This window comes from Phodopus roborovskii, unplaced genomic scaffold (assembly GCF_943737965.1).
Source record: "Phodopus roborovskii unplaced genomic scaffold, PHOROB, whole genome shotgun sequence".
Lineage (NCBI taxonomy): Eukaryota > Metazoa > Chordata > Mammalia > Rodentia > Cricetidae > Phodopus > Phodopus roborovskii.
In genome coordinates, this window is record NW_026126638.1 from 9,664,777 (window position 1) to 9,686,807 (window position 22,031).

Below are 22,031 nucleotides of genomic sequence, written 5' to 3' on the forward strand. Positions count from 1 at the left end.
TGTAACTGTTCTTTGTAAGTAAAGTACATAGATAGCATCCATAGTTACTTTCGTTTATGTTGACTTTCCCAGTAAAATGTATAAAGTGTTCGACTGAAGGAGAAAATAATGAATAGGGGTGCTCACAAGACAGAGTCAAGTCCAGTTTCATAGGGCTGTCTCCCAAAGATCAATACTTGACGATGTTTCCTGTGTACTGCCATAAAACTTCAGAGACTTTTCCCAGAGAAGAGTTTCTTCACGATTTCCTCCACTGACGCTCTGGGCATTAAAATGATTTAGATTACAATATCTAAAGAAAGAAAGAAAGCCAGCTCTCCTTAGGAGCAGATGTAGATGACTTGATAAATCATTGACTTCCCTCCCGTGCTTGCCTACCCTTTATGATGGCACCTCAGGGGTCATTATTTAAGAGGCAGTTTTGGTACAAGGACAGGAGAGTTCTATTTAGTGCGTAGTAAGGCTTCTTATAAGGACCTTTAGCTAGGTTCTCTTTATTATTGAGATGAGGTATTGCCATGTAGTCCAAGCTCTCTTGCAACTTGCTATGTTGTCTAGGCTGGTTTGAACTGGGGCAATTCTGTTGCCTTAGCTTCCTAAATGCTGGGATAATAGGGTAGCACACACCATCATGACCAGCAGGTTGGTGTTGGTTTACAACCTCCTGTGAGTCTCTTCTGTATTGTCTGTGAGAGAAGCCCTGAAATTTTATTGGCGGTGGATTTCATGGCTGCTTGGACTCCAAGGGCTCATCAGATGTGCTGTGTATTGTGCTGTACTGATCAGACGTAACATGAATTTGGTGCTGAGACCATTGTCAAAGGAGTCTATGACCACATTTTAAGCAGGTCTGCTGTCCACCCCTAACATCAGAGAAACTTAGCTTTCCAGAATATCTTCTCTGACCATACTACTCTGGGAGGAGCGATTGTTCCCATTTTACACACTAGAAACCTGAAATGTAGGAAGCAAACAAACAACTTCCTTATGGCTTACATAAGTTGTGAGCAGGACTACACTTATTTATGAATCAAACCCGCCTTAGCGCATAGTCCTTTGTCTTTGCTTGCTGTACTCTCTAGGGTTGGACACTTTCATCCTTGTTTTCACCACCTTCAAGGGCTCACTCAACAACCACGGGTATTTGAATGTTTTAGATTGGACAGTGACCTCATCCCCTGTGTACTAATGGAGTCTCCTTGCTTCCGCATTGTTTCTTAGTGCCGGGAACAGTGCTTAACAGGTTGGCTGGAAGCATGCATGCACAATGAACTGACAAGTAAGTAAAACTTACTCGGATTCAGTCATACTCATGGTCAACTAGACCACACCTCAGCAGAAGTATGCGAGGAATAAAGCAGCAGAGAGGGGCTGGATAAGGCTAATTTAGTAGGCACTTTAGTATTGCTAATATTTCTGAGTATCTACTCAACTTCAAGCAACTTTGCAACACAGTAAGAGGTCAAGGAACCAAGCCCAGTTAAGGAGTGTTTGGGTTTGGGTGTTTACTTTGCTCATACACCGGAACAGATCGTGACATCCCTGACTCTGGAGGCTGCTTCTGTGAAGGGCAAAGGCAAATTCTTTTCTTTTTTCTTCCTTTCCTTTCCTTTCCTTTCCTTCCCTTCCCTTCCCTTCCCTTCCCTTCCCTTCCCTTCCCTTCCCTTCCCTTCCCTTCCCTTCCCTTTCCTTTCCTTTCCTGTTTTTGGAGACAGGGTTTCTCAATTTAGCCCTGGGTGTCCTGGAACTCACTTTGTAATTCAGGCTGACTTTAGACTCAGAAATCCTCCTTCCTCTGCCTCCCAAGTGCTGGGATTAAAGGTACAAGCTATCACCACCCAGCGAAAGGCAAACTCTGACCAAAAAAAAAAAAAAAAAAAAAAAAAAACCCATGAAATAAAAAATGGAGAGGTGATACTGGAGAGTACGTGCTGGCAGACGGGCTCAGCTTCTGGGGTTGGAGACTGGGGCTGGAGGGAAAGAGCACATGTCTTCGGCTTCTGCTTCCTTGACATAATCTATTTTTCTACAAAGCTACAGATCCTTGTTGGAGTTTCCTGTGAGACTCTGATTTACTGTTTCATTTGCACTCCAAGAGCTTGGCATTTAGAGAGAGGTAGAACTTGTGTGCTCTGGAAGGTAAGAAATACTCATAGTAAAGGGGCCTGTTCAATTTGAGGACTGGTTCCCATTCCTCCTTGCAGGGTTTCAGGGTCTCCCATAATGGACCATCAGCTCGGGGAGATGAGGGCTGCAGATGACACTGAACATCTGCTGCCTTTTGCCTCTGCAAACTTCTTGTTTGCTGCACCCATCTGTCACCTGGATGCTGATCCAAAAGACATTTGATAGAAGAATAAAAGACTGGTTTGGGCAAGGAAGAGGTGGCAAGTGGGAGGCCTCACGGGTAAAGCACTATAATGGATAAACAGAGGCAACTTGAGTTCCTGTGACGTGGTGCACATGGACCTTAGCTCTTTACAGGGTTCTCTCCCTGAAAACCAGAGGTTGGTGACACTGATGTAATTTACATGTGTAAAGACTCCACCAGGTTAGACAGTTTGCTCTCTGACACAGCCACAATATGTCAGAAAGAGAGCTGAGGTAATCAATGAATAGATGGATAGCAGATGACACAAAGATGCCTGATTCATGGAGCTTTTTTTGGCAAATACGCATTGAATGGATGGAAAATATTTACATGATTAGATAGTATTTTGCATGAATTAACTAACTGAAGACAAGTGAGATTATGCACAAGGATGTTGATATTACATTATTCTGATCACTTAGGTGAGTCTCTGAAACAGTGGGTCATGACTCCTTGAGGGGTCAGATATCAGATATCCTGCATATCAGATATTTATATTATGATTCATAACAGTAGCAACATTACGGTTATGACAATTTTATGGTTGGGGTCACCAAAACATGAGGGACTGTGTTAAAGGGTCACAGCATTATGGGAAGGTTGGGGAATGCTGATCTAATGGATTTTCACCTATTGGCCTTGAAATGGCCACTGCTAATTTAAAGACTTGACTAGAACCCAGATCCCTAGGGCCATTAAATTCTTAGCTGTTTGTTTAATGGCAGTTTTTCCCCAATGGTAATGACTTACCCATATGGCTACCTGTAACTCTAAAGCACTGAGACAGTGGCTACAGAAAACCACACTGGCAAAGCATGCTTTAGAATGGAATAAAGCACTCATTTATTGTGAGAACTGGTGGATAAGGAAAGTCTAAACTGAAGTTTTTTTTTTTTTTTGCTCAGAATAATCCATTAAATTTCTGCAGGATGTTAATTTGTCTCGTCATGGCATACGGGATCCCATTGGCTCACTCATGAGTCTCAGACCAATATTTCACAGAGTCAGAAATCGCTCCTCTTCCCCACACTTACCTCTGTGAAGCCCTCCAGAATCCCAGGACGTTCAGCAGCGTCAAGGATGCCAGCACGAAGAAGAAGCCTTCTAAATTGCCTTTGTTTAATGTGTTTGGAAACCAATTGCCTGTTTGGAGCAAATGTGTAATTGTTATTCAGCTGCAGAGTTGCAAGTTTCTGTGAATATTTTATTATCCTGCAGTTCATAGAGAGTTGTTTGCCTCAGTAATATTGCTTGTGTAAGAAAGCTCATTTGAAACTTCACTGCCAAAATTCATTTCATTTGCTGTTAATAGAGAAAATGATAAGCATCACACCCCAACATGCCAGGAACCTTTCTCTGGGTTGTAAGGGTAATCTTGATCATGATACTAATTTGCTTCATCTATGATTGTCTCAATTTATTTTTGTTACTGTACCTAACATATGGAATAAATACATACTGAAGGTCTGAAAACGCCTTTTTATACTTGTCCTCTGCGAATCTAATTGTAAGACCTGTCAGGTGACACATGCAGGTGATGGCTATCACACATTTGGACAAACAAGTGAATCCAGGGTTCTCTTATCCTGATGTCACTGCGCGTAGATAACATTCATCTCCGATTGATGCGGAGATTTCTTTGGACCTGATGAATAATTATTCTTGCTAAAATTACACAACAAATGATCTCCACTTCCTTATAGCACCAAGCCGAGTATTTATGCTATCACTCAGGATTCAAGGTAACTCATCCGCTACTAAGGTTTAACTTTTGTTTTTGGTCTTTGCTGTGATTTCCCCCCTTTTCTACATCTGAAATATTTATTCAATGTATGCTTTCTGCATGTGTGTGCGTATGTGCATGTTTCTGTGTGTTGGGTGCAGATACATGCATGTAGAGTATGTATAATGGAGGTCAGGGGATAACCTTGAGTGCCATTCTCTAGGCTCCTTCCAGCTTTTGTTCAAAACAGGGTCTTATTGGCCTGGAACTCTGCCATGTAGGCTAGGCTAGCCCAAGAGCTTCCGTGTCAGAACACAAAGTAATGACTCACGGTGAACCCTGACTTGGGAACTGTGGGAGAGACTCCAGGTAGAAAGGCAGAGGGCCTATGGCTCCCCATATAGTTCTTGGTCATGATTTTGTGCCTCCTGTTACAACACATTCAACTTCTAAGACATGTTCACTTTTGTTGGATGTCAGAATATAGCTAAAGAATCCAATCTTGTCAGTGGACCTGAATCTGGACATGGCCCTCTGCCTTGCTTTCATGATTTCCCAGATATAGTAGGTACCGGGCAATCATGTTTAAACATACCTGTCCTGAGAAGGTTCTGGAAGTGGGCTGTTCTGTTAACATTTAGTATGTGCTTACTGATGTGTGTTTACATGTTTTTCTGAAGTCAAACAACCTTGCTTGGATCATTGCCTCCTTTGCTACATTCATGTATAAAAGGACACTGGAACTGATGTAAGGTTGTCCCAGAATCTTACTGTCACTCCCCCGCCCCCACCCTTTCAGGTTGTCAGATCCCAGGTCTCGCAGACACAGGCCTGCATAGGCCGGGGAAAGACAACAAGCAGCACCCGAATGGAAAGATGAGAGAAGGCATGAGGATCCTTGCAGCAGGAGGCAGGGAGGGATCGATATGGGCCTAAAAACAGGGAAACTGGCACCATAGCCTGAGTCGGCGCATCAGCATCATTTCTTAAATAAGAGAGGTGTTGCAATGCCTGAAGCCCAGCTGCAAGAACGTTGGGATTTAATAACAGAATATAATCCTTGGTTTCCTCAAAGCGGCTCTCTAGATTCCAGAGTGTGAGATCTAGTTGATGAATATACAGTGAAAGCCCACAGACAAGAACGAAGTAGCCCAGCTCAGGTCCCGGTGACTTGGACATTCCTCCATATCATGATGCAAACAATAAACGGGAACCAGCCAGAGAATTTAGAAGTGCTGCGACAGATTCTTTACATGGGTATGAGCTAAATCATGAAACACAAGGAAAAAAAAAAAAAGTCTTACATGCTAAAAGGGGGCTTTTTCTAGCACAAGGTCAGAAGGGACCAAGAAAATCAAAAGTAAAATGGTCAGCTCAGCTTGAGGATGAGCACCCAGCCATCTTCCCCTCCCTCATGTGCCTGAAATCGTTCAACTTCCTCCAGTGATGGTTGGAAGGTATGGAGAGGGGGGGTGGTGACATGCTGCCTGTGCCGAAGGGAGCACCTTTGTTTTCTGGGAGTGAGGACATACGGCGCAAGTTACCACATTCTGGAAAAACAGAGAAACTTTCTAAAATTAGACAGGGCCCTGGCAAGCCATATCAAGACTTTGTTTCTGATCTTTTACAGGTGACCAAGGGTCTTACGGCTGATGGAGAGGCAGGAATGCTTATTGTTAAACAACAGGCATATGAGAGCCAATGCTGCATGCCAGACTGCCATCCGTCCCTTTAGAAAGAAAGGAGATGTTAATGGTCATGTCCACCTCCGTGCTGAGGTTGGGCCTGGACACTGGAGTCTGCCTGTGCCTACCCACCATCTCACCATTTCTGGAATTATACGCGATCACCACCACCATCTGCATTTTTGCGTGAGTTCCAGAGCCCTGAACCCAGGTCCTCACACCAGCAGGGCAAGTGCTTCACCACCCGAGCCATCTCTCCAGCTCCCTCAGTGGATTCTGATGTATTTCTTGCAGTTCAACATACTATATAGAATACAACCTTCATGGCACCCAATTTTAGTCAATACTCTAAAACCAGAAATATGGTCCCGTACGATACGGTTTAGAAGGAAAATCCGTCTTTACAGGAAAGGTCCAACTGCAGTTCTGAGTCTGGCTAGAAAAACCAATACACTTTGCCATTATGAGACTAGGAGCCCATCCTCTTTGAAGGCTCAAATGCCAGTGTCTGGGTCTCCTGCCTTAGAGCCACAGCTTCAGAGGCATTAGTAAAGGGGGTCTGGGGCTTAGCAACCCATCTCCATGCATAAGGCCTTGACCTTCAAGGCTGCACTTAGCCCATACTACAGGATGCTTCTGGAACTAGAAGGCATCTCTTGGCCTCTTCCTGGGAAGTACAGACTTTGAAGTCGGTTTTGGATCATTTCTGATAGGTTAATAACCTAAGTAAGACAGCTGTGACTAAGTGTGCCATTCCCTATTTATGTCTCCTCTCTCTCCCCTTCACAAAAGAGAGTAATAGCAAATGTCCTGGGCCTTTGGCTCTGCCTTCTTTTTCACAAAGTTTCCTGAGCCTTGGGTGTACCAGTTATGTTGTGAATTTGTTAAATTGGGGCCAGGCTCCCCTTAGTCAGGTGGCCAGCTTTATCATTCTGTTTTGATCTCACTTTGTTGAAAACCAAACCAAACCAAGCCAAACCAAAAAAAAAAAAAAAAAAAAAAAAAAAAAAGGACATGCAGTTGAGAGCTGGGGAGGAGGGGATGGATGTGGGAGGAGTTGGGAGAAAGAATGGGAGATGAATGAGATCAAAATGCATGGGATGGAATTCTCAAGGAATTACTAACAATAAATTTTAAAACTTTAACCACTACAAAGAGGCTTTATCACTAACAAAATTGTAAAGGAAAATAAAAGATTTTTCTTCTGCCATTTAACGTCCCATTGGAACATCCTTGTGTCCCAACCATGGAATGATCTTGTATCTGGAACACAATAGGTAAAGTTGATGCTGAAATGGCACACACCTGAAATCTCACTTCTTACGGGGCTGAGGCCACAGGTTCACCAGGGGTCTGAGGCCGGCCTGGGCTGCAGTGCCAGATGCTATCTTCAAAGAAAACAATTAAGTTTAGTGCTGTTTTATAGGTTATACTACCACGTTAATTAACATTATTATTTAGATTGTGTGTATATGGGTATTTTGCCCCCGCGTGTGTGTGTGTGTGTGTGTGTGTGTGTGTGTGTGTGTGTGTGTGTGTATGTGTGTGAGTGCCATATACATTCAGTACTCTAAAATGCCAGAAGGGGGCATTCTATCCCCTGGGACTGGAGTTACAAATAGTTGGGAGCTGCCATATGGTTCTGGGAATCTAAAACCCAGATCGCCTGGAAAAGCAGCTAGTGCTCTTACCCACCGAGCCATCTCTCCAGCCTTTGTCCATCTTCTTAATTTGCATACCATTATAAAGAAAATGCCTGCTTCTGTTGCTGGAGTGACACAGCGATGCCTTCATTTGGTGTTTGGATGAGTGGTTGCTCTGAGTGCCTTCCTGTATGTCTGTAAATGCACCCTGCAGTCCGTTTCTCTCTTTTCCTTTTTTATCTGCATCTCTGTGTCTGCCTCTCTGCCAGACCCGCCATGCACATATAGTGACTCAAGCTGTACTTGAGTGGAGGAGCTTGGGTGTAGGTCAAGGAAAGGTGAGCTAACATTCCGCTTAATTTCAGAAAAAAACTAAGCTACCCCACTAAGCCCGTCCAGATAGCACTATTTTCTTCTTCTCTTGCATTAATATCCCAGTCATATTTCTGTCCTTTCCATTTTACTCCAGCACTTCACGTGTCATGCGATTATACCATTTTACCATCTTGTTACTCTGGCTGGGGTAAGAGGTTGGCAAGGAGCGCGTGAAACCTGAGAATTAACATGACATTAATTCTTCTGGGAGCATGAATTTCGGTCCATAATAAGTAATTGAAAAGACTATCTTTATATTATAACAAAGTCAAATGAGGGAGAAGAATATAAATTTTGAAATATCTTTAGAGGTAAAACATCATATTTCTAAGAGATTTTGCAATTACAGCAAATACCAGCCTTCCGGGAGGCAGTACCAAGTCCCCTGGGCATGGCAGCATACTTCCATCTGTCACTGGGGACACAGCAGGCATGCATAAAAATCACTGTGACTTGGTATATAGGACTGTGGGGAAGCCAGATGGGAGGACACTGTCCTGAGAGGTTAGAGGAAGTAAGTGGAAATGCCAAGCTATTTGTCAAGCTGTTCCTTAAATATTTTGCAAGTGGGGTTACTTAAAAAATAAAATACCAGATTGCCACATTGGCTATTCTAATTCCTAATTCTATCTGTCATTTAGTTATATCTCTATCTATCTACCTATCATCTATCTATCTATCTATCTATCTATCTATCTATCTATCTATCCTCTACTTATCATATCTATCCATCTATCTATTTATCTATCAATCTATCATCTATCTATCTGTCTATTGTCTGTTTCTGGGGATTGAAGGGCCTTGCACATGGTAAGCAGGTTGTCTACCAGTAACCTATGTTCTTAGGCCGTTTTTTCATGTTATTTTTCTTTATTTTTATTTTGAGGTTCTGGTTCTAACAAATTTCTGGGATAACCTTGAACTCACTGTGCGCACCATACAATCCTTGAATGTGCAGTATTCCTGCCTTGCCCTCTGTGGGTAGCTGGCGGATGGGGGATGATGTCCTTCTGTATATGTGATTCTCTTATTGGCTGATGAATTAAGCACTGTTTGGCCAATAGCCAGGCAGGAAGGATCGGCGGCGCAACTAGACCAGGAGAAGGCTGGGAGAGGGAGAGGAAGGCAGAGAGAAGCTACAAAGAGAGGCGCCATGTAGCCAAGGAAGGAATGACAGGCCCCGTCCCTTCTCTGGTAAGATATGACCATGTGGATACACTTAGAAGTGGGACATATTGGATATATATATATGTATGTATATATATATATATATATATATATATATATATATATATATATATGAAATGGGTTAAATATTAAGAGAGAACTACCCAATAAGAAACCCTAGCCATTGGTCAACTGTTTTATAATTAGTAGTGTCCGTGCGTTTAATTGGAACTGAAGGGCAGCAGGACCAGGCGGAACAGAAACTTCTGTCTTAAGCTGGCCCTGGAGATGACATCGCTAAGCCTTGCTCTGTATTCCTTCTTAAATGTTTTAAGTACCTGGATTTTAAAAATGATGCTGATCCTCACATGCATCCCATAGCTTTTCAATACACTCTGATTTAACATTCCCGATAAAGTTTGCTTTTGTGATAAGAGCCATGGTAAACAGACTCCTTGCCTGGATTGACAGCTTGGGACAAAAATTAAGCCTCGGGTTGGACAGAGTCTTCATAAAAGCTAAAGGTTGCTTTATTTTTTGATATTTTTTATTAATTTTTATATTTAAATTAAAAAGTCTTATTTTACACACCAATCCCAGTTCCCTCTCCCAGCCCTTCCATTCCTCTCCCCATCTCCCCATCCTAACCCCCCTCACCCACTCCTCAGAAAGGGTGAGGCCTCCCATGGGGTATCATCAAAGTCTGTCGCATCATTTGGGGCAGGACCGAGGGCCCCCTCCCACCATATCTAAGCTGAGAGAGTATCCTGCTCCATAGGGAATGGGCTCCAAAAAGCCAGTTCATGCACTAGGGATAAACACTGGTTTCATTTTAGTACTTGTCTTTCAATAGCAGAAGGCACACTGGGTGTACCAAGGCATCCAAAGAGCCTGGGGCTTGAGGCAGACTTTCAGAGTCAACCCTCATCTCTATTATTGGATATCTTTTGTATTGAGCAAACAACTGGATGCCTTCAGCCTCAGTTTCTCCACTCAGTGACAGTGATACCTTTCTCTCTGTGCTCTTATAGGAATCAAAGAGATAATGACCGGGAAAGAATGGACACAAGAAGGCCATAAATATCAGGCCATCACTTTCCCTGCCCCCTTAAGAGAGAGCTCACACAGCTATCAGGTGCCCTGAACTTAATTTGGGGCTTGTTTCCTGTCAGTTATTTCTGTATGCTCTGTGTGCCATTTTTTTTTTTTTATCATTATCTCAGGACCAGCTGTAAAATGTTCCATTTAACATCGTCAGTTGACTCAGCTCTTAGTGCTATAACTTGATTTTAGTAGCTTATAAACTTTTATTGTCGTAATTCACATTTGGGCCATTTTTTCATCTGACATTTCTAGGAGCTGATTGAAGTCGGGAGCATCCTTGAAAAAGGAGACAAAGTGAAGATGATTTTAGTTGGAGAAGGAGGCCAAGGAAGCTTCTCCAGAACGTAGCTCACGAGAGCAGGAAGTTAACGGGGAAGACTGGCACGGAAGGCCCCTTTATTGCATGGTATTTGTTTACCCTCATAGAGAGCCCTAGGTACTCGCTTCCACGATGTGATGTGTCAAGCTGGTTAAGTAGAGACTGTTGGACTGTTGAAGCTAACAGAACTTTTGGGATATTTGGCATTGCTCAGCTTCTCCGTAGGGAGTACTTGCTAACCTTAATTTATTTGCCCATTTGATGGGAGATGTCATATGTATATATGTTTCTCATACTGGTTAATGAATAAAGCACTGTTGGCCAATAGGAAATGAAGATAGGAGGGACTAGGAGACAAGGAGGAAAGAGGAAGTAGTAAGGAGGAGTCAAGATGGAGAGTCTGGAGAAAGCAGTATGCCGGCAGGCTCCCCGGTAAGAGAAATACATAGATCAGCAGAAATGGGTTAATACTTAAGACAGAGCTAGCCGATAAGAAACAAGTACCTGGCCAATAGCATTGTATCAAATACAGAGTCTCTGTGGGTTATTTGGTGCTGGCACAGCAGCGGGACAAGACCAGCAGCGGCGGGTGGAAAAACCTGTACTCCTTACACCCATTGAAACCAATTTTAAAGAAACTTTTGGGTACCAAGAAGTGGTCCTTTGTCCTCTGCATAGTATATATGTTATGTGTGTGTAGCTTTGTGTTCTTGTAGAACTCCGGAAAGTGGGAGGAGAGTGTCTGTTGCCTGCACTTGGGACCCTTTCCCTTCTACCGTGTTATCTCATTTACTCTTGGTAGGAGGTTTGTGCCTGGTCTTATTATGTAACTTGTTATGCTATGGCCTGTTGATATCCCCGGGAGGCCTGCTCTTTGACTTATTTATTGAAGGGAAATAAAGGGATAGATTTGGGGCAGAGGGGAGGCGGGGGGGGGGAGGGCGAGGCTGGGAGGAGTGGAGGGAGGAGAGAACTTCTGTGAGGATTAATATATGAGAGAAGAATAAAAGAAAAGAGGAGGGAACCAGCCACACCCTCCTTCAGAAGCCAGGGGTACCTCTTTGCTACTAAGCCTGCACCCACTGGCCTAGCTGGTTAAAGCTGTTTCTGAGCACAATCCCCACCTTCACATTGCCTTGCATGGCAAGCTGCATTCTCCTCTCCCTGGTCATGAGTACTCGAGACTGAAAGACTGCTGTCATTACCACAGGCACAATCTCAAGTGCCTTTTTTGGGCCATTATTGTCTTCTATTTTGGGAACAATGGGAAGTCTCTTCCTCATCAATGGGTTGAGTAGAAGGTAACGGAATGGAGCTGCCACAGCAGAGATCGAGGTCACTCAGACAGAATGTTACTCTCACATGAGTATTGCATTACTGGTACCCTTCTCTCCCTCAATCCCTCCCTTTTTCTTTCCCTCCCTCTTCTTCTCCCTTCCCTCTCCCTTCCCCTCCTCTTCCCTCCTTCCCTTCTTTTCTTCCTGTGCTGGTTAATTTCTGTCATCTTGATGCAAACTAGTCATTGGGCAAGAGAGAAGGTCAACTGAGGACTTGTCTCCTGTGGGCCTGGCTGTGAGGCATTTTCATAATCACCAACTGATGGAAGAAACGCAGCCCACCGCGGGTAGTATGTCTCTGGGCTGCTTGGTCTGCACTAACTGGACAAATCCTGGCAAGCTAGTTCCCATTGTTCTTTCTTGGTCTTTACTTCAGTTCCTGCCTCTGGGTTCCAGCACTGGCTTCCCTCATTGGCAGAGTATGACCTGAAAGCTGAAATAAACTCTTTTTGGTCACTGTTTTATTGCAGAAATAAGGAATCAAACTAAGACAATTCCCTTTTTTTCTCCCCCCCTCTCTCTCCTCTTCCCTCTCATTCTTGGTAGGACAAGGGGCCCTGGTGGATATTCCACAACAGTGCTATTCAGTACTAAGATGTCTGCTTCTGAGCTACGCTGGGAAGAGCAAACCCATGACCCATAGAACAAGAGTAATGGGATCCAGAGAGTGCCATTCCCTGAAGTACGGATTCTTCCTGGCCCAGATCACCATGTATGTTTCAATCTATAGGCTGAGCCATCACTCCTGATGGGGGCAGGGTCTGGGAGCTCAAGAACATGCAGATAAAGTTCTTCCTTTAACCCAGCAGCCAGTTTTTTGTAGTAGCTAGAGATTTTGTTTTGTTTTGTTTTGTTTTTGAGACACGATTTCCCTGTGTAGCTTTTTGGAGCCTGTCCTGGAACTCACTCTGTAGACCAGACTGGTCTGGAACTCACAGAGATGCACCTGCCTTTACCTCCTGAGTGCTGGAATTAAAGACTTGCACCACCACCACCTGGCTGCACTAGCTAGAGTTTTAATGGAGGTGCTTTAAGTGTAGGTTCTAGCAAAAAAATTGTTCTCACATATTCTCAACTGGCAAACCACCTGTCTCTGTGAATCACTGCTTTTGAAAATGAGTAAATGGAGAAGAGGAGGCCCGATATGGAAAAGACACACGGCCACAATAAATATTACTGCTGCTTACAAGAGACAGGGTGTAAAAGCTTAAATGAAAATAATGTGAATAAAGAGTTAGTTTTTAGGTGGAAATGAAAGGATAAACATTGATTGGAGGTGAGTGTGAATCCAAAGGGAAAGCCATCTGGGGAAATTGGGGGCACTTTCTGTATTGTCGTGATGTGGGCTGGGAGGCAACTCAGTGGGTAAAGGGCTTGGTATCTCAGCACCTGAATTCCAGTCCCCATCACCCATGTAAATCTGGGTGCAGTCATGGATGTCATAACCTCTCACTTCTACAGTGAGAAGAAAGGTGGAGACAGAAGGTGTCCCAGAAGCTCTGGCCACCTAGCCTTGTGCACATAGCGGAGTGCAAAGGGATCTGCCTTGATAATTTTTAATAAATATTTTAATGTATTTGGCTCAAGTAGTTTAGGAAAAAAGTAATTACAAAGCAGACCTAGAGATTCAAGGTACTGTTCTCAAATAGCCAACCAGTACAGGCAAATCAAACCTGCAGCCACAGAACAGCAAGAGAAAGCACAGAATTTTGCATCTATAAATTTAGGGATATGGATATGAACTCCAGGATGTCACTTTAAAAGTCATACATGTTTTCATTTTTAAGGAAAAAGTAAAAATATAAATGAACTAACCATACAAGATTAAAACTTAAGAATGAATAGAAGGGGTTAGTTGAAGATGAGGACAAGAAATTGATGCAGTAGAACGTGTTGTTTTTTAATACTTCTAAAAACGTATGACACATGAGGAAAAGCACAGCAGGATAAAGAAGACTGGAACCCTGCCAGGACCTGTAACAGGGATGCAGAGAGCACGGGGTCATTTAGTGGTACCCAAGTGTGCTCCACTGATGCCAGAACTCTTGGGAGGTGGGATGATGACTTTAGAAAATCTTTTTGTCAAACTTGAATAAAGGAGAAATGAAAATTATTAATAGCACTGAGAAAATGCTATGAAGAACAATATTCAATAGGGACACCAGAATTCCCATCAAAATTTTGTGATATGTTCCTTTACACTGTGTGAATATACATCACTGTGGTTGGTTTAATAAAAAGGGGTGGAGTCAGAGAAGTAGCAAACAGAACAGTGAGAAGCAAGATGGGCATGCTGTACTGAGAAAAGGTACCAAGCCATATAGCAAAACATAAATAAGAAATATGGGTTAATTTAAGTGCAAGAGTTAGCTAGTACTAACAAGCCTGAACTATTGGCTGAGCACTTGTAATTGATACTAAGCCTATGTGTGGTTACTTGGGAGTGACTTGCAGGACAGAAACTTTTGTGGACCAACAGGACACAAAAAAGGCAACCGCTAAACCTGGCCAAGACAAGGTAGGACAGTCGTTCAAAATACCCTGCTTCTCAGAAATGTCTCTCAGAGATGCTAGGCCTGTAGGTCAAAGTTGGATGTCCCAATGCTATAGAAGAACCTAGGGTAACTGTTCAGGTAGCCACATGTCCCTGTCATTAGGTAACATTTCACCCTTCTGGGGTTTTTGATGGAGTTGAAGACTAGATAGTTATAGTTACATTTTCCTTATAATAAAAGGTAAATTGAGTATAAAATTTTAGAGTCACAAAGATAAGATAAATAATAGGATATTTTCTCTAAATTTTCCAAATACAAGTAGACTGGATAATGTAACTATAATTCTTACTTAACTATTTTTTTTGTATATAATTTTACTATGTTAAAGCTAAAATTCTTCCCTTTTCAACTAGAAAAAAAGGGGGAAATGTGGAATATTCCTTTACATGTATGCTGTGATTGATTTAATAAAGAAGCTAACTTGCCAATAGCTGGACATGATAAGTTTAGGGAAAGAGCCAAACAGAGAATGTTGGGAAGAAGGGCAGAGTCAGAGGAGTAGAGAGCAGACACAGAGAGAAGCAAGCATGCCATACTGAGAAAAGCTACCAAGCCATGTGGCAAAGCATAGATAAGAAATATGAGTTCATTTAAATGTAAAAATTAGCTATTAACAAGCCTGAGCTATTGACCTAGCATGTATAATTGATATTAACCCTCTGCATCATTACTTGGGAGTGACTAGTGGGACAGAAGCTTTCAAGCTTTCTGCCTACAAAATTTCAATGATGTTTCTTGTAATGCAAATAATAAAGACCCAGAAACAGATATTGGGGGTTCAAGCTTCAACCTGAAGATCAGAGAAACAAAGCAGCTGGCCACTAGCTCTTATTTATACCTCAGGCTGAAACGGTTGTCCTGTCCTTATGAATCCTCAGAGTATAACGCTGGCTGCACTGCTCTCCACCAAGCCTCAGACTGCGATCCTATGCCTCCCCTGTCTGAAAATGAAATCTCACACGAGACCCTGTTCTTGAACTCACAGAGATCTATTTGTCTACCCCTGTCTGCCAAATTCTGGGATTAAAGATGTGTGATCACAAGTACTGAGGTCATCTTTGTGTGAGCTGTTTCTCTTTCACACTGGATCAATTTCGTGTAGCTCACTTTGGCCTTGAACTAACAGAGATCCCTCTGTCTCTGTCTCCCAAGACCTGGGATTAAATGTATGTATCATTACTGCCTGGCTATATTGCTGCAGCTATCTTTGTATTTTGATCTTCAGTGGCTTTATTAAATCATAAACAATACATCGCCACAGTTTCTCACAAAAATGGGGAAAATATTGTCCTAAAGTTAGTATGGAATGACAGAAAACCTTCAGTAGCTAATGCAATCTTAAATACAAAGAACAATGCTGAATACATTATAATACCTGATTTTAAACTATTCTACAAAGCTATAGTAACTATAGCTTTATTTCTGCAGAAATAAATTCACACATCTATAATCAACTGAATTTTGATAAAAGTATTAAGAACACATAACAGGGAATGGATAGTCTTGTAAGATGGGAGGCAGTAGGGTTTTGACTGAACTTCCTAATTGTTGTGGAAGAACTGGAGTTTTTCTCTGGATTCATCCAGAACACAACAGGACAGTCATGCTATCAAACGCTGCTTCTTCCAGCTTCATCCATGCTGTATAAATCTTATGGTGGTTGGAAAGAAAACGGCCCCCAAAGGGAGTGGCACTATTAGAAGGCTTGGCCTTGGTGGAGGAAGTGTGTCACTCTGGGGGTGGGCTCTGAGGTCTCCTATGCTCAAGCTTCTCTCAGTGTGACTCTCAGTTAACTTCCTGCTGCCTGCAAGATGTAGGCCTCTCAGCTCCTCCACAACCATGACTGCCTACACACTGCCATGCTCTCCACCATAATGGCAATGGACTGAACCTCTAAACATGTAGGCAAGCCCCTTGGAAAAATTAAATGTTTCCTTATAAGGGTTGAATGACCATGGTGTCTCTTCACAGCAATTATAACCCTAAGATGGATGTGATTTCATACCAAAAGACTTATTAATTAAATACACAACAGCAATGAATCATGGGAAATATCATAAAGTGATCACAGGAATGGCTTAGGGATTACTCAACACAATACTATGTGATTTGATTAAATGCTGGGAAAATGGTTACTTATGATAAAGCTAATGGCTTTATAAACTCACAAATATACTGAAGAGGAGAATATGACAGATCCATATTTATAGAAGGACAGGATGTAGAAGTCTTTTGGTGTCACCATTTGATATGGAAAAATGATGTCAAGAAAAAAAGTAAACACCAGAAACAAGGACAAAACTTATATTTATCTGGGGGCTGGGGATTCGGTTGTAGGTAAAGAGCACATACCACAGAATCCTGATGGACCAAGTTTAATTCGTAACCTAGGTGAAGGGATGAATATGATGGCACACTCTTGTTATTCCAGCATTCCTGAAGAGACATAAGAATCAGCCGCAAGCTCCCAGGCTAGGTACCTAGAGAATGCATGCTGCACAGCAGTGGGAAGTAACAAGAGACCTTGTTTCCTCAAGGCAGAAGGCCTAAACCTGCTCTGGGAAGCTGTCCTTTGACCTCCACAGGCCCCATGCACCATGTCTGATGCATCTCTACTTGCTCTCTCTTTTTCCCATTGCACACTGACTCTAAAAATGGGAAAGACCACATTCATTTGACGATGGGATTATTGTGTTGAAAAGTTAATTGGGGACCGGATGAAACACGCTCACATTTACTAAGACAATTCGAGAAATTGTGAGTAGGTGCCAAGCAAAGTGCATCTTACTACAGGTGAGCTGTCATCTCAGCACATTGTGACGGGTAAGAATGAGTCAGTTCGTGACAAAAGAACAACATTCTACAGCTTATCTAATAAGAGAACTTTAGTACACATATACAGTAAACAAAATATTGCTGAAGGGAATTAATCAGTATCGAACAGATTAAAAAGTGTTAAGAGCCAGAGTGCATCGTAGTGGCACAGTGCTTGCCTAGCATGGTCTCAGGCCCTAAATTTGGTCCTTAGTGACTCAATAGATTTTTCTTTTAAAATCACTTTATTCCATGTCGATGGAACATTTTTTCCCCAAAATTTAATTTACAAAGCTTATTAATTTTGTTAAAATGAAAAGGGTTAGGAAAAAGTTTAAGAAAGGATGGTTTGGAAAAAAACTGATAAAAAATTCTAAAATTCACCTTCAAGTATAAATCACAAGGCATATAGAATCAACAAATAATAATCATAAATAAAAGATTGTTATGGATATGAGACATGAAATCTATATCATAAAATCAGAACAACTAAAAGTAGGAAAATCTTAGGGATGAATTTGACTAAATGATAATAAACACAAAGGATATGAAAAAATTGGCCTTTATAGTTACGCTAGGAAAGCAGTAAAAATATAATGCAAGAAAAATGGACAAAGGACATGACTAAAACTTTGTGTCAAAGAAATGCAAATAATTCCCTAAGGATATTAAAAACCTCAATTTCACAGCCCTAACAATATAAAGTAACAGTGGGAATTAGTTTTTGACAACTGGGTTGGCAAAGACCAACATATTATGTCCATGTGAATGTAATAGAGGAAAGGGTTTCAGAGTTGGGGTTAAAGTGGGACACTGATAAGGATTGTTATTTGGGTAAGAGATTTATTAGACGAGTTATTAATGTCAAAGAGGGACAGACAGACACAACATGATAAGGGCTCTGAGGAGAGATCAGGTCCACAGGTCAGAGGAGGTGTCCTCCCCTATATGTTTTACAGGAAGGAGGAAGTTCTACATCATGTGATTGGCAGCTGGTAGCTCTTGTGCTCAGGGTGACTGATGCCTAGGAGGAGGGAGAAAGGAATCTGTTAGCCTGGGGCTTGGATGGAGAATCAGCTGTCAGGGTGGAGAGAGCAAGGATCTGGAAAGAGAAGTCAGTAGAGGAGCTTTACCAAATTCTGTGGCCCTGATTGACAATAGGCATTATCAGACACTATCACAACCAATCCATGCAGCCATTTGAGACGGACTTACATCTGAGAAGTCTAAGACTTTCAGGGTCACTTATGGACAATCCTATTTCTAGGATTCCATTCGTAGGAGATACCAAGAGATGGTCTTAAGCGATACACAAACAGGCTCTCCTTGGTAGCATCTAAAACCTTGAAAAACTGGAGCTAGTCTAAGCATTCTCTATGAAAAAAAAAAAAAAAAAGTATGTATCCACTCCACATACACTATAACACTATAGAACATCTTATCAACCCAGGTGTTAAATGTGGGTTTTTACATTTTTTTTTTATTTATCATTTTTGCAGTTGTGACCTCAATGACACAGAAACTCACAGTATTATTTATGGTAAAGTGAATAGATAGGACTTGACATGTGTGTGTTGATTTGGCAGTGAACAGAGTTTCTATAATCCTATGTTCTGACTATACACATAAGCACAAACTTTATAATAACTACTCATGTGCACAAATAGAAAACTATTTGAAGCAAGTTTATGCAAATAATTTATCAACTTTATTTTTAAAATATTATTTTTCTTTGGTGTGTGTGTGTGTGTGTGTGTGTGTGCAGTACTCAGAGAAACCAGAGAGGGCAGCAGATTCTTTGGAGCTGAAGTCATAGGCAGTTGTGATATGGATGCTGAGAACTAAACTCAAGACCTCTGCAAGTGTTCTTAATTGCTGCATCATCCCTCCAGCCCCATTGCCCATCATCTCTTCAAACTCAACCCCTTCCTCTTTTGTAACTGGATTACTTATACAGGTACTACTTTTACAGCTAAAGACTGGAAGCATCTCGTGAGTGATTATAAAATGTTCCAGTGCTGGGTTTTTACAACTTGTACCTCTCCATTAGCTGGTCATTAGCGGCAGCCTTGAAAGTTCACCTTAGAAGGCATATGTTAATTGTAAAATTGCCCTGAGATATTGTTACAGAACCCTAGTGCCCCAATAAGGAATACGAGACAGTCTGAAGGCCTAGTTCCAGTGAGGTATTATTCCACAGAAACTTCTTAGGTACCTGAGACATGCCTGGTGCATTTTCACACACATTTCCCATTCCTTCCGATTCTAACCCTATCTCTGCTCTCTCTGGGGGATGATATTGTGATCCCCTTGTATTAGCTACTGGTTCGTTTGGAAGGCGCAGGAACTGAAGACTCTTGATGTACACCTTTGGAAATGCCTTTGAAAGGCAGGCAGATCCTCAGCAGCTGTTTCTCTTAGACTTCATTATTACATTTTACAAGTTATTTGGTTGGACTTGCAACCTAGCAGGAGTCTAAGACTGTCGAGGTAAATTTAAAGGGATTGTATACCCTGCTCCCGGTGTGTGTGTGTGTGTGTGTGTGTGTGTGTGTGGTTTTAAGAAGTGTACAATTAAAGGATGTATTAGCCATCCTCCAGGGTGGACCAGCCTCTGCTCCCTGGGAAATAAACTCAGAGCAGAGAGGAGAGCTTTGGAACCGGAAATCCCCCATGGCTATATGATCGTGGTAACTCATATGTTTTCTGAGCTCATTTTCTTCTTATATATGTTGGGGCTACAAATACCTGCCTCTAAAGGCCTGTGAAGATTTAGTGAAATAATATCTTTGTGGAATGCATGCAGCAAGGCCCGCATATAACTGACACTTAATAAATGCTAATTTCTTTCCTTTCTCCTTTCAGTAACCTGATTTAAATGCTTCATTTGAGATTCATAGCTCGCCTACCTGGGTTAATTTTTAAAACACATTAATTTTCATGATACCTGAAGGAAATAATACCTAACAACTGTATTCTAACTTTGACTTTTCTATCATTTTCTTCATAGTTATCTAATAAAAAAAATTCAAATTATTATTTCCTTTAATTTACTGTCAAGGAAACAGAGGCACAGAAGGGCTGAGCTGTTTGCCTAAAGTCAAATAAAGGAGACAGAATAAATATTTGTTTGGTGAACGGATGAACTGAAGTCAGCCTCAGACCCATGCACGGCTCAACCCTGCTCTCTACATCTCCAATTTGTGTTCCCAGGTCTCGGAAACTGTGGATAAAAAAATGAAGTGGGGTTGCTGTTTGCAGGGAGGGACCTGGTGTCTTCCAGAATTGTTAGAGAAATCATGAGGCATTGTTCACCTGAGCAGCAGGGAGAAGGACCTAGATGGTATTTGACATCACAGGCTTTCTTGTAAGGGTGAGTTCATTCTTTTGAAGAGCGTTGGGAGGGAAAACCCATCAAGATAGTGTGTTCTCTTGATGATTTCAATGAATTATCATGGAAATGAGTTTCAGAAGAGAGGTAATGCTTTGTGATAATAGCCCGATAATGCCATTAGCTATGAGCTGTAATTGTAATAGCATTAGTCAAATGAATATATCTGATATTAATTTGAGTGTCAAATATTTCTGTAAGGTTCTTCTTGTTAATTAAACATCAGCCAGGGCATTATTAACTCACCATCTATCCAGTCCTTGCACACAGTAGGCACCAGATATGTATATGTGGACTGGATTAATAAATGAACCCTTAAGTGGAGTTACTAAAAATAACAAGATGCTAAATTTCAGTATTTTCATAGGTATAACAAGAATTAATTTTTAAAGATATATTTATACTGTTTTTAACTATGTGTCTGTGTGTGGGTACGTGCACATGAGCACACACCATCAGACACCCGAAGTCTGGAGTTACAGCCAGTTGTGAGCACCTGACCACACTGTCGGAGTTGAACCTTGGTCCTATGCAAGAGCAATGTGTTCTCTTAACCACTGAGCCATCTCCCCACTCCTGAAGTGGAGTTGGGGAGTTTTGTTCAATAGCTGCTTGTTTGTAAAGTCCTTTTCTTTTCCATTTGCAAGTGAATTCAACCAAGAGTGTAGTTTACACATTTGAAACTTTAGAAGAGAGGCTTTCTCTTCTTTTGCATATAAAGAGTCATTAATCACGGAACATGGAGTTTTTGACGTTTCAGTCCATGTCTGCCATGGCAGCTTGTTGCATGCTTCATAAGAAAATGGGGCACAAAGGGGAGCTACACACCTGCTTGCACTCAAGGCTGGTATCTCCATTCTCTCCCGAGCCCTCCTTCCCGAAGTCCAGCTCCCCGCGTTGCCCCCGATGGAGCATCGATTCCTGCTTCATCAACACTTTGGCTCCATCAGTTCCCCGAGTACCCCCTGTTTCCTGTAACATTTGCCTTCTCTGCCTATACTGGGTGTGCTCAGCAGTTGAGTATAGTCAAACATAGAATAAAAGCGACTTGAGTCTATGCCCGACATTCCCTGATAAAAGCAGACTTCTCACTTGAGTTTTGGGAAAGTGAATTCTTGTACTCTAATGTAAATATGTCTTCAATATTGCACAGGTCACTCTTTGCATATTTATGTTCCCAGTAGTGTATGGGACATACTAAAATACTGAACAATGTATTCACTTTGTATCTGAAATTAAAATTTAACTGCATGCACAGTATTTTGCTTTGCTAGATCTGACAACTTCACCCACATCCCCTTCCAGGCGACACTTTTCTCTTAAATCTTATTAGTCCTAAATTCTTCGAAAGAGCCCCTACACTCCCTTGTTTAACTAGATGCTCCCCAGCCTTCTTAGATCTAGTTCTCACTCTAGCTTCGCCATGGAGACGGCTCCCGTGGATGCTATGAGATCCTTTGTCGCCCTGTTTCTTTCACAGTAGTATTTCATACCATGATACATTTGAAATAACCTCTTAGGTTTAGTGAAGAAGTGCACATATATAC

At 41.8% G+C, this 22,031-nt stretch overlaps 1 protein-coding gene across 1 annotated transcript in view; it reads right to left on the reverse strand.

Moving 5' to 3' along the window:
• Positions 1 to 147: 147 nt before the first annotated feature.
• Slc15a5 (solute carrier family 15 member 5) overlaps positions 148 to 22,031 on the reverse strand; it is an 85,617-nt gene continuing 63,733 nt past the window's right edge. Inside the window, exons 8-9 of the mRNA XM_051173210.1 lie at positions 3,406 to 3,514; positions 148 to 292 (exon numbers count right to left, since the gene is read on the reverse strand). Of these exons, the coding sequence (XP_051029167.1) occupies positions 148 to 292; positions 3,406 to 3,514 (254 nt within the window). The remainder of the gene's footprint in view (positions 293 to 3,405; positions 3,515 to 22,031) is intronic.